The sequence below is a fragment of the Ceratotherium simum genome, chromosome 16 (assembly GCF_057802395.1).
Source record: "Ceratotherium simum simum isolate JZ-2026a chromosome 16, ASM5780239v1, whole genome shotgun sequence".
Taxonomy (NCBI): domain Eukaryota; kingdom Metazoa; phylum Chordata; class Mammalia; order Perissodactyla; family Rhinocerotidae; genus Ceratotherium; species Ceratotherium simum.
This window is the reverse complement of record NC_141915.1, coordinates 48,041,576-48,058,818: the sequence shown is the minus strand read 5'-3', so window position 1 is coordinate 48,058,818 and position 17,243 is coordinate 48,041,576. Positions and strand designations below refer to the sequence as shown.

Below are 17,243 nucleotides of genomic sequence, written 5' to 3'. Positions count from 1 at the left end.
AAGCAGGGACTTATGTGAGCCCTGTAATATCTCCCAAAACCCTTTGCCTTCATACTTTTAGGTCAACGCTCTTCCTAGCAGGGGATGGTGGGAGTTAAGCTAAACCATTCCATTTTCCTTCCTAAAGCGATGGTAGTAAATAGCATGCAGAGGAGGAAAGTGAAGCTCTTTTTAGTGACATTTCTATGGGTTTCATTATCCTTATTTCTCCCTGTTTCTTCAATAATCCCCAAGTAATTTTGGGGTGTGGTTTGTTTATAAGCAAATTGTTTATTTTGACTTGTTTGTTTTACAGCACTACCCCGCACCCCCCCCCCCAAAAAAAAAACTTGATTGTAATTTATGTAAAAGGTTCTGTTGGGTCTCTCTGCCCCAAACTACTTCCTTTGCAATTGGACAGTATGAAAATCTTTAAGATCATTTTCCCTCTGGCTTATAATAGGGTGATAATAACCCCTGTGCTGATACTGAACTAGAAACTGTGGCCAAAAAATTTAGAAGGTTTGGTTCCTACCCCCGAACATACAAAAATTCAAGATCCCACTTGAATATCATCATAACAAGCTCTTCTTATTGGCTATAAAAGCAGCTTTTCAACTTAAAAGATTTCCTTTGTGGTCAATGAAATGCTCTACTGGAATTATTAGTCTTTAATTCTGCTTTTATAATGCCAACTCTTTGGTTTTTAATTAGCCACAAACCTATAGGCTAATTGAATCTTGTCTTACAGTCCTTATCTGCCCAACCACAGAAGTATCATATGAAAGAGTCTTAAGAGAAAACATGGAGACATTCAGTATTTATGAAAATTAAATTTTGGAAGGTTTCTTTACCACATTTTTAATAATTATAATTCATAAGTATTTGTTAGTTCTGTGGTTTTATATTGCATATAAGCGTGGTCTAAATTATCAATTTTGTCTCTCTTTTTTCTTTTCCCTCTTGTCCACATGAACATCTGGGACCAGAATACACAGTAAGTTTTATTTAATCATTTTAAAATATTCAGCCTAAGATCAATGGAGTAATTGGAACTTCCCTTGTACGTCTCATCTTATCAATGTAATCAAAAAAATAGAGGAATAATTCAGAATCAGAAATATTTAAATGTAGGCTATTACATAGTTATATATAATGCAATAACTTGAATGTTCTCATTTGTTCAAGAATATGAATGTTAATTTAAAATGCCTTGATAGTCACTTTACATAATTAACTTTTGCTTGTAATTTTAAATAGCCTGACTGCTCTACTTGTGATAGTTCACTGTAATAGAAGAACAGTTTCTAGAAACATGATATGAAAAAAATGATGGTAGTTATGGATGGAAGGTGGGGCTTATACTTACAGGTTGTGGCCTGATCTCTTATTGGAGAACCTTGAAACTGGAAAGACGTATACTCAGAGCTCTGGATTGGACAGTCTTGGTGTCTTGATAAAAACCCTTTAATTTCTTCCTATCCTCAGAGCCTCTAGAGTCATTACTTACACTAAAAAAAAAAGGGACCCTATAATATCATTGTGTTGTAGTATTTTCATTTGGATTGTTTTCCCCAACGGCCAATGAGTCAAGCTGTCATAACAAGAAAGTGGTTAACTGAGCTGTGATGGAGTTGAGTTTTTGGTCTTAATCAAGCAGTCAAAGGAAAGAGAGAGATGGTGAGAGATACGTGGAGGAAAATGATTCATCATGTCCTTGGCATGAGCATGGTACCTTGCACATAGTAGATGCACCATCAGTAGTTATTGAATGACAGAATGAATGCATGAATCACAGGTAGATACATCGTCCCAACAGATACAGTGGAAGTGTCATGGGCTTTGGAGTTGGATAGGCCTGGGTGTCCTCTGGCTCTGCCACTTACTGGCTGAAGTTCTTAAGTGAGTGACCCTCAATTGCCAGTTCTTGAATTCATGCTGGTCCTTGAGTACATTCACACCTGTCCTTTGCAAAATAAAAAAAAAATGGAATAATATTCAAAATTTTTCATAGAATTTAATTTATTCCACTTGAAGGACTATTGGGTAATTATATCCTTCATTCTTGGATATTAAAATGTCTTTTCTTGGGGCCAGCCTGGTGTGTAGTGGTTAAGTTTGGCACACTCCACATCAGCAGCCTGGGTTCAGGGGTTCGGATCCCGGGTACGGACCTACACCACTTGTCAAGCCATGCTGTGGCGGTGACCCACGTACAAAATAGAGGAAGATGGGCACAGATGTTAGCTCAGGACCACTCTTCCTCAAGCAAAAAGAGGAAGATTGGCAACAGGTGTTAGCCAAAAAAAAAGTCTTTTCTTTTATGAAATGATAGGAGCATACATAGCATTTTTCCCCAGGGTCTCTAACTTCAAAAAAAGGCAATTCTCTGCCAAAATACAAATTTTACATTTTAGAAGTTAGGGGAACACTGCTCTAGAACAAGCAGCTTAACGTCTCTGAACCTAAGTTTCTTGATCTCTAAAATTGAGATAATCCCTCTTTCATAGAGCTATTAGTAGAAGGATTCAATGATCTAATGCTGGGGTCTGAAGACTTTTTCTATAAAGGATCTTATAGTAAATATTTTCCTTATTGTGGTCCAAACAGTCTCTGTCACTGTGAAAGTAGCCTTGGAGACTATGTAAAGATATTGGCATGGTCATATTTGCCCAGACAGCAGGCCAAACTTGGCCCCCAGGCTATAGTTTGTCAACTCCTGATCTAATATATAGAAAGCTGTCAGTACTTTGCCTGTACATAGCGGGCAGTTAAATGGTTCCCCACCAACATTCCCTACCCTCCAGCCCCCCTGCCCAGTTCCATTGCTTCTAGCAATTGCACAGTCTTCGAGAGGAAGACTTTGGAATCTTCTGAATCCTGCCTCATTAACAGTTGTGCAAAGTACTTCCCTTTAAGCCTCCATTTCTCATCTGTAAGTGGGGAAAATGTAATAACTATCTCATAAGGGTGATGTGAAGATTATATTAAATAATCTACGTGAAATCTTAGCCTACTGCTTGGTGCATGGTAAATATTCGATAAATGTTCATTGTTATTATTTATTGTGCAATGCTGAACGCTGCTGTCATTAAAATGGAAGTTCTATGGGCAAATAAATGGGAATATATCTCAGTACCCTTCGAAGCAGACTGGGGTCCACTTATTAGACTGGAAGGTACTAATTGTCTAGGATATTATTTGATTTTATTGATATCTGATGCTATCCCACTTCCCGCTTCTCCAAAAGCTTGTGCATGGACTTTTCCTTTCAAATGTAATCAATAGTTACAGGGAGAAGAGAATTTTGTCCCCATAACTATGCAAAGGCAGTTATTTGCCTGGTGAGGCTTAGAATTAGGTCACCTTGAGTTGACCCAAAACTGATGGCCTTTATTCTCCATAACCTCATGACAGGACCATGAAATGTGAGGGTGATTAACAGAGAGATGAAGTCTGAAAGTGATAGTGATATTGTGTTCATTTTTTAAGAATATGTATTAAAGTACTAAGGGTTTGAAAACAGAATGAAAACCAAGGTTCCTGACAAAGCCATCCCCATGGGGATGCACATCCTAAGGCAGTCCTCCCATGGAAGCCTTTCCCGCCAGCCTCCATTGCAATAGTCCGCTGTTATCCACGGGGGATACGTGGATATCCTCCTGTGGATACCTGAAACCATGGATAGTACCAAACCCTATATATCCTATGTTTTTTTCCATGCATACATACTTGAGGTGAAACAGTAAAACTAGCACGAATTTCTTTTTCCTTCTTCACAATTTCACAGATAGAAGATTTGTTCTTACCATAGATCTTAGCAACCTCAGCATACGATTTTTTTCCTTTCCTTATTAAGTTGAGAACTTTTACATTTTCACTTAAAGGAAGCACCTTACGGCTTCTCTTTGGCATATCTGAATTGCCAGCATCACTACTCTTGCACTTTGGGGCCATTATTAAGTAAAATAAGGGTTATTTGACACAAGCACTGCGATACTGACACAGTCAATCTGATAACCGATGGCTGCTAAGTGACTGATGGGCGGGTAGTGTATACAGCGTGGATCCACTGGACAAAGAGATGATTCACGTCCCGGGCGGGATGAAGTGGGATTTCATCATGCTACTCAGAATGGTGTGCAATTTAAAACTTATGAATTATTTCTGGAAATTTCCATACAATATTTTTGGACTTTGGTTGACTGTGGCTAACTGAAACCAAGGAAAGGGAAAACGCGGATAAGCGGGGGACTACTGTACCATGACCCTCCATCTCCTGTGCTGAGTCTGTGTACATGGAGGATTTCTGAGGGACTTGTGGCCTTTACTTCTGCCCAGCCTCTGCCCCCCAGTTCTCCTGAGGTTCTAATCACACAGTTCAGACTTTCAAAGGGACACAGATTATCTTACTTCTGTTTGAGAAAGTTTAAGGACAAAACATAAAGTTAGTTATGGTTGTATAGTCTCACACTCACTCCTTTCTGTTTGACTCTACGTATTACTTGATATGTTCTAAGCCCTCATTTTTGGGGGTCAATACCTCCCTAATCCAATCCTTGGGATAGTTTCCTTGGGCTGCCATAACAAAATACCACAAATTGGGTGGCTTAAAACAGCATTAATTTCTTGTCTTATAGTTCCGGAGGCTGGAAGACTGAATCAAGTTCTCAGCAGGGTCATGCTCCCTCTGATACCTGTAGGGGAGGAATCCTTCTTTGCTTCTTTTTAGCTTCTGGTGGCCCAGGCGTTCCTTGGCTTGTGGCAGCATAACTGCAATCTCTGCCTCTGTTTTCACATAGCTGACTTCCCTCTGTGTGTCTCTATGTCTTCACATGGCATCCTCATCACTGTGTCTCTCTCCTCTTCTTGTAAGGACACGAGTCATTGGATTAAGGACCCACCCTACTCCAGTATGACCTCGTCTTAACTTAACTAATTACATCTGCAACAACCCTAATTCCAAATAAGACCAATTCTGAGGAACTGGGGTTAGGACATCAACATATATTTGTGGGGGGACACAATTCAACCCATAACACCATCTTTCAGTTTAGATTAACAGTCATTTATTAAGCACCAACAATGTGTAAAACATCATATATTGAAGGCATCACTGAGCAATAACCTCTGCCCTTTGGGGAGTCACAATCTGGTGGGAAATAGCTAAACATTCCAGTCAAAGCCTGGGAGTCATCAGCAAGTCATGGGATTTTCTGGAGGTAAGAAGAGACAAGCCATCACTCAGCCCAGGGTACAGGCTGGCACCAGACCTGCCCACTGAGCTAGATGACTTCTGAGCTGGGCTGACAGCAGACGTTCGGACCAGAGGGCATAATGAATGGCACTGGGGAATCCAGCCAGACAAGCAATTGCAATGTGAAAGGAAGGGCCCTGGCCTCTGGATTGGATCCTTGAGCTTCAGAGATAGGGCTATAGTCCTCCAGGAGGGGGACAGGCAAGAACAGGACACAGCCATCTTACATGGGTGACTTGATCATGAGATGCTGGGGTGATAAAGTTGCCAGCTTTAGCAAGTAAAAATACAGACTATCCTGTTAAGTTTGAATTTTCAGATTAATAGCGAATAGTTTTTAGTATAAGTATGTCCCAAATATTGCCTGGAATATACTTATACTAAAAGATTGTTATTCCTTTATTTTATCTCTATGGGGAGAGGGGTGGCAGTGGGGCATAACTGATCTCAGAGACTAAGGTACAAAAATCAGGTTATTAGAACAGGGCACATTGGTGGGCCAAGGGAAAGGGAGGACAGAGAACTGTATAACTCGGGAGTCTGTCCTGCAGTTGACATGCCACGTTAACACTAAGGCCAATCAAATGACCTGTCAGAGCAACTTAAGTGCTTCCTGCCTCAGGATTGGCTTAGGAAGTGAAACGGATTGAAGGGAGCAGAGTTGGGGAAAATTAAGTGAGAGCAGTTGAATACATAATTGTCAGTATTTCAAGGAAGACCTGTGCTAAGTGTTTTAGTTGAAGGGCAAACAGATAGTTGTGGAAAGGGGAGAGAAATTCTGCCTGGGAGAAATATGGGAAGATTTCTTGGAGAAGGTGAGATTTGAGCTGGACCTTAGGGTTAGTAGAACTCCCACCTGCAGACACCTGCTCTGTCTTAGTCTGCTCAGGCTGCATAACAAAACACCATAAACTGGATGGCTTAAGCAACAGGCATTTATTTCTCACAGTTCTGGAGGCTGGGAAGTCCAAGATTAAGGTATCAGCTGATTCAGTTCCTGGTGAAGACCCTCTTCCTGGTTTGCTGACAGCTGTCTTCTTGCTGTGTCTTCACATGGCAGGGAGAAAGAGAAAAAGCAAGCTGTCTGGTCCCTTCTTAAAAGGGCACTAAATCCCATCATGAGGGCCCCACCCTCATGACCTCATCTCAACCTAATTACCTCCCAGAGGCCCCACCTCCATATACTATCACATTGGGAGTTAGGGCTTCAACAAATGAATTTGGGGAGGAGGGAGGCAATTCAGTCCATAGCATGCTCATTCCAGCCCAGTGGGCAAGTGACGTTGCTGAATCTTGGCCGCCTGGACACATGGAGGCCAGGTCATGGCAGCTTTGGATATTAGGGCAGGTCTGGATTTAATTCTCTAAAAGGAAGCAACATTTTTTCCCAGCCAGTCCACTTTTATTTTCCATCCCAAATATAGCACAGCTTTTCTTTCCATGTCTCCAGTGACTGCGGGATCTGGGTTTTTCTCTCTCTGGCTGCAGGTGCACCCGTTCAGGCTCGCAGTGTTCCTTTTGAAGCTACCTCCCTCCCCTTGACGTGGACTCAGCCGTGTTCTCACGCTCTCTGCCCACGACAGCCCAGGCAGAGGACCCTCCTCTTCTCTCTGACTACAGGGTCTGCTCCCAGGATTTATGACAGATGCTTTCAATTGTCTTCATCGTTTTTTCCTGTTTTAAATGCTTTTTTATTGGCCTCTTTATCCTCCAATCCTTTAATCCTATATACCTCTTCTTGATGTTATTTCAAGCCCCATATCCCCTGTTTTTGCCCAAAAGCAAAACTTTCCCAATGCCAGACTTCAACTGGGGTCACCACGCCCTACCCTCCCTACCCTCCAGGGAGACAGAGGAGTTCTCAATACTCCAGACAGGTGTCTCTTCTCGTAGGATTAGCCCAGAGCAATGTATGTCTATTCCTTGGGTCCCCTAGGTCTTGTATCTGACTGTCCAGCCTATTACGGAGACCTCATGCTGCCCTCATTTGTGACAAGACCAGCCAAAAGAATCCTAAACTTTCTGTTTAGGATCATCTAGGGCTTCAACATTATCACAGTTATCAAGACGTAAAAACTTTTTCATCACTGAGTGACTCTGTGTGTTTGGGATTATGTGGAAACGCCATTTGCCCAGGAAGTGGAAAAAATATCTTTAGCTTGGTTATAGGAAAAATCTTAATTATACAATAAACAAAGAACAACAGGATGACAATTTTCCAGAGAACAGACCATCTAACCAGTTCTTCAAAACCTGCTGGTTCTTCTGAATTTTGTAAAGTCACAAAGGAAGGTGCCCGAGGAGACTGGCTGCCTTCCAAAATCACAGATTTTGTTTTTCTAGGGCTAAAAAACGGCTACACTGGAGTACGAACATAATTCAGCAGCATCCATTCAGCCTCGGTAGTAATGAAGGGGAAAAAAAGAATTTTCTTCTCATTCGTAAGAATTTGAATACTTAAGCTATAGTAAGCCTATAGCAGTGACCTAGAATATGCTGTGACCATCGCACTCCACCAAAACATCTTTTAATAAGAAGAGGCAGAGGGGGAATTCATCAGATTAAAGAGCTTCTACAAGGCAAATGAAACCAGGATCAAAATGAATAGGGAACACACCAGCTGGGAAAAAATATTTGCAAACCATATATCTGACAAGGGATTAATCTCCATAATATATAAAGAACTCACACAACTGAATGACAAAAAAACAAACCACCTGATCAAAAAATGGGCAGAGGAAATGAACAGACGCTTCTCCAAAGAAGATATACAGATGGTCAATAGGCACATGAAAAGATACTCAACACCACTAATCATCAGGGAAATGCAAATCAAAACCATACTAAGATATCACCTTACACCCATTAGAATGGCTATAATCACCAAGACAAAAAATAACAAATGCTGGAGAAGCTGTGGAGAAATGGGAACCCTAATCCACAGCTGGTGGGAATGCAAACTGGTGCAGCCTCTGTGGAAAACAGTATGGAGATTCCTCAAAAAATTAAAAATAGAAATACCTTATGATCCAGCTATCGTGCTACTGGGTATCTACCCAATGAACCTGAAATCAACCATCCAAAGAGGCTTATGCACCCCTATGTTCACCGCAGCATTATTCACTATAGCCAAGACATGGAAGCAACACAAGTGTCCCTCCACTGATGACTGGATAAAGAAGATGTGGTATATATATACACAGGAATACTACTCAGCCATAAAAAAAGACAAAATCTTCCCATTTGCAACAACATGGATGGACCTGGAGGGTATTTTGTTTTTTTTTTTTGGTGAGGAGATCAGCCCTGTGCTAACATCTGCCAATCCTCCTCATTTTGCTGAGGAAGACTGGCCCTGGGCTAACATCCCTGCCCATCTTCCTCCACTTTCTATGGGACGCCGCCACAGCATGGCTTGCCAAGCAGTGCGTCGGTGCATGCCCAGGATCCGAATCGGCGAACCCCGGGCCGCTGCAGCAGATAGCACGCACCCAACCACTTGCACCACCGGGCCGGCCCCTGGAGGGTGTTATGTTAAGCGAAATAAGCCAGATAGAGAAAGACAAACAGTGCATAATTTCACTCATATGTGGAAGATAAACCAACACACGGACAGATAGAATGTTTGGTGGTTACCAGGGGCTAGGGGGGTGGGGGGTGGACACAAGGGGTGGAGGGATGCACTTATATGGTGACTGATAAACGATAACGTACAACAAAAATTTCGCAATAAAAAAAAGAAAAAAAAATTAAACCACCCAAATGTTTATGATAGAAAAAAAGAAAAAGAATCGGCAGAAGAGGTGATGACAATTGGGAACCACCTTTCTCTTAGTTAGAATGGCTGGTCGTTACCAAGGAGCAAAGGTCATAGTGTTCAGTGTTACCCAATATTTTAATTATTTAGTTGAAAGAGGTAGACAAAGTAAATTGTAACAGACCAAGGAGAAGGAAACGGCTCTTGAATGAACCTCAAACAGTATTGAGCCACAATGAGAGATGTCGGTGTTCAGGGTTGGTTTAGGAGCCGGGGAAGAGGGTCAAGGCTGCTCAGGGTTGGGATTGGGTCGTCAGTCACCCAAGGTGAACTCGGGTTGTCTTCTCAGGAGGGGCAAGACAGAGGTTGAGGTATTTTTCTGAAAGCAGCTAACTCTGCTGGATAGGAATTTCACTCACAATCTTGGCCCCATCAGCTTCCCCAATAATTGAGAGTCAGTGTGTTCAGACTGATGGCCTCCATTCCTCTCAAGCCCTCTCTGCCTTCTTAAGCACTGAGTCCCAGCCAAGGGGAGGAGAAACCACTAAATTATGTAACTAGGAAATAGGTACAAGTCCAGGGAAGATACATTATTGTACCAGAACTCTAGGATTGGTCTTGTTTGGAAGGAAATTAGAGGACAATCTGACCATCTCAACTACTATGTAAGCTAAGAGAACGAAGGTCCGTAAGTGTTCCTTCTTTGTGGTCATGGAGACAGAGGTAGAGATGGGGGTTAGGGGATTAGGAAATAACTTTGATCTCCACACCACAATTAACCCTGAATATCTAGGGGAATACGTAATTATGGGGGCAAAGGGAAGTGTCCCTTCTTAGAAATGGGGCCAAATAAGCTGGGACCTGTTAGGGACCAGGCCAGAGAAACAGTCCTCCAGCTGAGGGTGCTGATGAGCAAGGCAGCAATTAGGCACAGACCAGAAGAGGACTCCCACAGAGAAGATGGTGAAGGCAGTGGAGACATGGGTCATGGCATGAGGCTGGTGTCATAAATAGAGTCAGAATGACCAAGTTCAAAAATCTTCAGAGTTCAAGAGAATTTAGATGGAAACAGTCTAGAACCATTTATAACTGTCATCAAGATGGTTCATAGCCAGTGAAGCAAGGAAAACACTGGGTTATACAGAGTTTAACAGATGTTGTTGGGCCGGCTCCGTGGCTTAGCGGTTAAGTGCGCGCGCTCTGATGCTGGCGGCCCGGGTTCGGATCCCGGGCGCACCCCGAGGCACCACTTCTCCGTCCAACGTGAGGCCGAGTCCCACATACAGCAACTAGAAGGATGTGAACCTATGACATACAACTATCTACTGGGGCTTTGGGGGGAAAAACTGAATAAATAAAATCTTTAAAAAAAAAAACAGATGTTGTTACTGCAATACTTCTCAAGAGCTTTTACTGTTCGTTCTAATGTACACTGTGAATCTCCAAAAGGGAGCCATAGTATGCAACACTTCCCACGTTTATTCGTCCATGGGACCTTGGATTTTGCAACTTAGGGAAGTTCCAGAACCTTCTCTCAGGGTCAGAGCCATTATGTGCCCACTAAATCAGCCAGTGGATCAATTCTATTTCAGTAAATGTTACTTTCTCTTAAATTTCAGTGGGCTAATATGTTGCCTAAAGATTACTATTACTCAAATATCAGAGTTTTTTGAAGAACTCCCAACAGTGATGATTTTTTTTTTTTAAGAATCAGGCGACACAGAACCTGTACTTTCCTTTTCAAGCAACATCAATTCTGTTAGGCCACGCAGCAAAGACAGCAGTGCATTGGGATGACAGTGAGCTTATGCATTCTGAGTTATTTCGATTTAGAAAGTGAACTGGTTGTATGGGTGAACCAGTTGCAAACCAGCTTATTCACAGATGTGCCTTGGTCCTTGTGTGGGACTGGAGCTCGTCTCCACATCTCAGCAACCCAGTCAATTGGTGCCTGGTGAAGCAGGGCCCTTGGAACAGCCAGTGTTGTCTGTCCAGTTTATCTCATTTCCATTTCTAGCTGTTCCCGAGCTCTTCGTTCTTCAAAGAAAATTAATTCAGCCATTTTTGGGGGAGAGAGCAGAAGATAAAATATGCTTCTCTGCCATAACATAGCATTTTTAAATTGTTTGCACTTTTTAAAACACCACTTTTTTTTTTTAAAGATTTTATTTATTTTATTTTTTCCCCCCAAAGCCCCAGTAGATAGTTGTATGTCATAGCTGCACATCCTTCTAGTTGCTGTATGTGGGACTCGGCCTCAGGATGGACGGAGAAGTGGTGCCTCGATGCGCGCCCGGGATCAGAACCTGGGCCACCAGCATCGCAGCGCGCGCACTTAACCACCAAGCCACAGGACCGGCCCTAAAACACCACTTTGAGTGACCTTACCGAGGGAAATCATCAGAGAAAAAAGTGTTTAAAGGAATTTTCAGTAGAAGATTTTACTAGGAAATTTTCCTTTCTTTATGTTTTCTATTTTCCACCTGTGGTACTAAAAATTGGATTTCTTTTCTACAATTTATTAATGCCTATGGAGTTGTGGTTAGTTCAAGTTGGTAAGATCAGAATAATACAACTGGAAAGATTTTGTGGGGCAGATTTCTTTCTATAAAAATAAAATAAAACACGTACAATTATGGATATACTGAAATAGTAAAATTTCAGTGATTAAATAAAGTGAATGCAAAATTGCCCCCATGTCTTTTAACCTTTCTAACCACTAAGATACTCTGAACTACATGATAGTGTGTAGTTAAGTGAGGAATTTGCCCAGTTGGTTAAGAGGGATGATTCTTACAGTTTTTAACTGAGAAGGCTTGCAATCTGAAAGTTGCCTACCTGGCCATGTGCCAGCCTATATTTGGGAAGCCACTCCGATTCATTCCCATCTCTGTTACTTCCATGCAATTCTTTTTCACTTTATGTGTTCTGTCTGCCTCTTTAAATCTTGTCTTGCCTTTATTGTGTGTAGCTATCAGTATGAGCATCCTCTGCTTATTCTGCCCTGAAGGGTCCAGCCCTAGATTGTATGAGCCTGAATTGAGTTTCCCTGCTCAGTTTTCATAGAAACGCTGTTAGTAAACCATGCGCCATTGAGAAAACATGCTTTCATTCATGTCTTCGCTCTCTCTCCCTCCTGGCCTTGCTTCTCTGTGAGTTGCTGTTACTCAGTGGAAGAGGATGGGAACAGGCTCCATTAATGAATGAACTAATGAATGAACAGAAGCCTCAGGGTAGGGTGCAGGCTGATGAGAAGCAGCGGAGAAGCTAGCATTCATTTCCTCACTGTGGGCTGGAATCCGAGCAGCTGTTTTCTGCTGTATTTCCATGCTCTGCCTTCCGCACACTCCTTTCCTCTCATCCTTCCCTACCTCTCTTTCACGTCCCACCGCTCTTCCTGGCCACATTTTTCTTCCTATGCAGCCTATATTTGGGAAGTCATTCTCTGATTCATCCTTTTCTCTGTTATTTACACACAATTACTTTTCTCCTTCTCTTTGCTTTAAAATTCTTCTACTTTTTAAAATCTCCACTTGGGTTCCTTTTCTCACTTTTCTGGAATTGTCTTCTTTGCAATTTTTTTCAAGCTATCCTGTCACTATTACCACACACACTATCTGTGTATAAAGTCATATTTAGAAATTCAGAACCCAGAACAGCAAAGGAAACCCAATATCTCCCCTTATTTCCTTTGCATCTTTCCCTGCATGATGACTGAGGTTCTGAGTAGACAGGGGACAGCCAGACATACACCTTCTTGAAATTGGTATATGTGTTAAAGATCTTCCAGGCAAAAAAGAGAAGTTTATATATGTGTATATTACCTTCCAACTTTGGGGCAAATTTTCTATCAAAATGGAAGGATAAAAGTTTCCTGATGAAGAATAAAGAAAGTTGAAAGGAACTTTAAGATCTAGGTGTCTACCAGCTGCCTCTACATACAGATTCACCACCCACAGGCTCCTATTTTTCAAACAGCACAGGCTCCAGCCCCAGATTCCTAAAAGATAATAAATCCTAAACTCTAGACCTGATCTCACTAGCCCTGTGGAACATTCTGGATGTAAGTATCCTGGTGGTGAAAGGTGGAAACATTTGCAAATCTAGTTTTATTAGTGATCCCATCTCAAGCTGAAATTCCCTGTATGGCCTTGGAGTACTCTTAATATGATAATATAAAACATCGTACCAGAGAATTGATGTCTTCAAGGGAATTCCATTAGAGAGAAGGTCAAGTCTATATAGAATTTAATGTTCATTCATAGCAGAGAACACGTGTTGCATGGAGACAGAACAAGATGGCCAGAGAGGAATGCATTGAGTTCCAGATAAAAGCTAAAAGGAAATGGTCTTTTAAAAGCCTATAAATACTTCATCTACCCCAAGTCAGCTTCTCAGCTCTTGCATTTAACTTTCATGATTCCAAGCCTCCTTGTAAAGTTTGCTCTCAGACATGGAAGGATTCTGGCTGGAGACCAGGAATAAAGTGTTGAGTTAGTGGGCTCAATCAGCAGTTTTCAAACTTTCTTTCTCTTGGTCCAATAGGTCCCATGGGCATGCCTCACTGGCCACCATGTCCCTGCGTAACATTTTATTTGAAGAAAGAACTCTGATGCCATTTAAAAAAATGGTTTGAGAGCCAGCCTTGATGGCCTAGTGGTCAAAGTTCGACAATCACCGCTTCGGCAGCGTGGGTTCACTTCCTAGTCACGGAACCACTCCATCTGTCTTGTCAGTTGGCATGCTGTGGCGGTGGCTCACATAGAAGAACTAGAATGACTTACATCTAGGATATACAACCATGCACTGGGGCTTTGGGGAGGAAAAATAATAATAATAGTAATTTTTTAAAAAAATGATTTGAACTACTGAACTATATCACTTCTCAGATCCAGCCTTGTTCAAAAACTCCATGAAAAAGTGTGATATATGAGACCGGAACCACTTGAAGTTGCGATTCCCAAACTGCCTGGGTTTGCGCCTTCTCCATCTACTTAATGGTGCTCTTTATAATCCATTCCTCTTTAAGTTAAAGTGGACTAAAATTAAGAGAACTTTTGTAACATATTACGACTTCCATTAGAGATAATATAGTTACTTTGGGATATCATTGATGTGTTTACTTTTTTATTAGATTTGAAATTTTTTCTGCTTCGTCACTGAAAAAGTAGATGTTTATTGTAAAATATAAGCATTATAAAAATGTATATCACAGAAAATAAAAGGGCCCCATAATTTCCACTTCTCTCCATGAGAATATTTTGGTATCTATTCCTCCATTCTTCCTGTGCATATACTAACACACTTTTTTTTTCTTTTTACAAAAATGAGATCATCCTGTTTTACACTTTGCTTTGTTAATAGCTTTAGAGTCCACCACAGTGTACTTAACCAACCTTCTGCTGGTGGACTTTGGGTTGTTTCCATGTTTTTTATAGGACCAACAATGTGGTAATGAACATCTGTTCATTCGTAATATTTTTTTCACACCTGAGAATTCATGCCCTTCCTGGAGTTCTGGGCAGGGTTTTAAGAGCACTTCCACAGTAGGAATTAACTTAAGCCATCATATTTATTTCAATTTTTGAAAATGATTGTATTTTAAAGGTAGTAGGATATTTTTGCGTTTAAAGGAATACCACTGTGGATTTCTTAAATGAATAATTATTTCCCCAATTTATCTTTCTGGTAACTCCTGTTTTTTCTTCTTTGGGCTTGTTTGAAGTAGGGCATAGCTATCATTTGACAGATGCACACACACATATTTTCTCTGCTCTCAGTGGCCATAGGACATACTGAAGTGCCTTAGCCACTATCACCTCCGGATAAGCACTCAACTCCACTGGAAACACTCATGTGCTTTCCTAATACTCAAGAGGCAGCAGGACGTGGGGTCACGAGCACGAACCTCAGAGCCAGACTGAGCTGAATCTCAGCTGCATCGTGTAAATGCTATGTGATCGGGGGGCACACTACTCGACCTCTCCATGCCTTTGTTTCTTATGTGTATAATGGGGGTAATAATAGGATATCCCCCATAGAGTTGTATGAGGGTTAATGAGTTAGTAGATGAATTATTGTATATCAAATACTTGGAACAGTCCCTGATGATAGTAAGTAGAGTATCAATACTGTTGTCATTATTACCTCAGTGTGGGGTCATGTCTTTCTGTCTCAGACTGGACATAAGGAATGGTGACTGGTTTCCTTGGATCATCATTTTGACCCAAAGGTATTCCAAAACTTCCCGGGATTAAGAAACACCTGGGCAATAGTAATTGTTGGCAAGGAGGTGGAGGACCTGGAACCCTCAGACACTACTGGTAGGAGTGTGAAATGGAGCAGCCACTTTGGAAAACCATCTGGCAGTTCCTTAAAAGGTTAAACATAGAGTTACCATATGATCCAGAAATTCCACTCTAGGTATATACCCAAGAGAAATGAAAACATGTCCAGGCAAAAAGTTGTACAAGAATGTCCATGGTGGCATTATTCATAATAGCCAAAAAGTGGAAACAAATGTCCATCATCTGATAAATTGATAAATTAAGTATGGTATATCCATATGATGGAATATTATTCTGCCATGAAAAGGATACCAAGTGAGAGAATCCAAATACAAAAGACTATGTATTATATGATTCCGTTTATATGAAATGTCCAGAATAGACAAATCATAGAGACAGAAAGTAGATTAGTGATTGCTTGGGGAGGTGGGAATGGGGACTGACTGCTAATGGGTACCAGCTTCTTTTTTAGGGTGATGAAAATGTTCTAAAATTAGATCATGGTAATGGTTGCATCACTGTGAATATACTAAGAAACACTGACCTGTGTACTTGAAATGGGTGAATAATATGGGATGTGAGTAAAGCTATATAAAAGAGAACAGAAAAATCAGGTCCTGGTTTCAGGAGTGGGCTCTGGGATTCCATCAACTTTCTGAAAGCAAATCATCAGAAGAGGGGCCTGGAATCTGTTTTTAATAAGCCCATCAGATGAGCCATCATAAAGTAAGTTTTAGAAATATATAATGTTAGAGAGAGTATGATTTTTATTTTACTTTGTAAACTGGTATAGGGTGGGATTTAGCTTGTAGTTTTCACCATGGCTGGATGTTTTCACCATGGCTGGAGTATAATATGACAATAATGATGATCTTCGAAGTGAATGGTGCATGTTTTCCCAGAAGTTTTGCCACTCTATGCTGCGGGAATGCAGACTCCCTAGAGAGCCTCAGATCTCATCTCCCCTGGCCCCTTCTCTTCAGCCACCGTCCCCTTTTCCTCTGCAGGTGTGGAGACTGCAGCAAGGGCTTCCAGCACCACCCGGAAACTGACTCTGAAGTTCCCAGTGTGTTTGCCCCTTTCTCTTTAAGACTTGCTTACATTTAGTTTTGTTCTCGTAAGAGTTTCTTATTGCCATAGCAACCCTAATCAATCACTAGACTAAAAATAGCTCTTTCATTTTTCCAAAGCATGTCTGTAGTGAATTGAAAATTCAGCTCTGCTGTGCATTTTGCATATGCTGCTTTCGTTTCCCGACACTGAACCTGGGCATGCTTGTGTCTGGAAATTATTCTTACAGAAGCCCAGGTACTTTGCTCATCTTTCCTGGCATTCTTCTTCCCGACTGCAGATTCGCCCATCACTTCCAAAAGATACATGCATTTAAATGTTCACCAAAGAACCATTGCTTTTCTGCACATTCGGTTTTAGGTGCTAGAGATTTCACAGGTACTCAATGATCACTTTGCAAGAAGAAGTTCATTGCGGTGGATGCCATTGCGTTTGGAAGGCAAATTAAAGATTCTCAGATACTGGGTACAAAGGAAGCTGGTCATGGCAGGGAGCAGATGACAGCAGCGCTAGTAAGACTCTTCTGGCTTGGCAGGATCTAAGCTAGAAATCAAAGAGGAGATGACAGGAGATCTTGTGCCTTATTTCCCTGATTTCTCCATGACACTGTTACTATTTTTAGGGGATTGAGGGCAAAACACACCCTGGATGTAACAAAGTGAATATTTGTTATAATTCTCCTGGCCAAGCTACTCTGCTAGTCAAGAAGAGAGAGAGAAAGAAAGAAAGATTTTTCATGAGAAAGAAGATTCCAGATCTGGAGTGGGCCCAGGGGAGGAAGGAGCACTGGGGAGGGGCTGAAGTGACTCATGATGTCCCCCGGGCTCCCGGGGAGGAGGGCACTTCATAGCCTCTCCCCTGCTTCATGACGCTGCTCTAGAGTCACTGCCCA

At 41.6% G+C, this 17,243-nt stretch overlaps 1 protein-coding gene across 1 annotated transcript in view; it reads left to right on the top strand.

Moving 5' to 3' along the window:
• PITPNC1 (phosphatidylinositol transfer protein cytoplasmic 1) overlaps positions 1–17,243 on the top strand; it is a 243,697-nt gene that overhangs the window by 130,438 nt on the left and 96,016 nt on the right. The window contains exon 4 of the mRNA XM_004432670.3: positions 969–976. Coding sequence (XP_004432727.1) covers positions 969–976 — 8 coding nt within the window. The remainder of the gene's footprint in view (positions 1–968; positions 977–17,243) is intronic.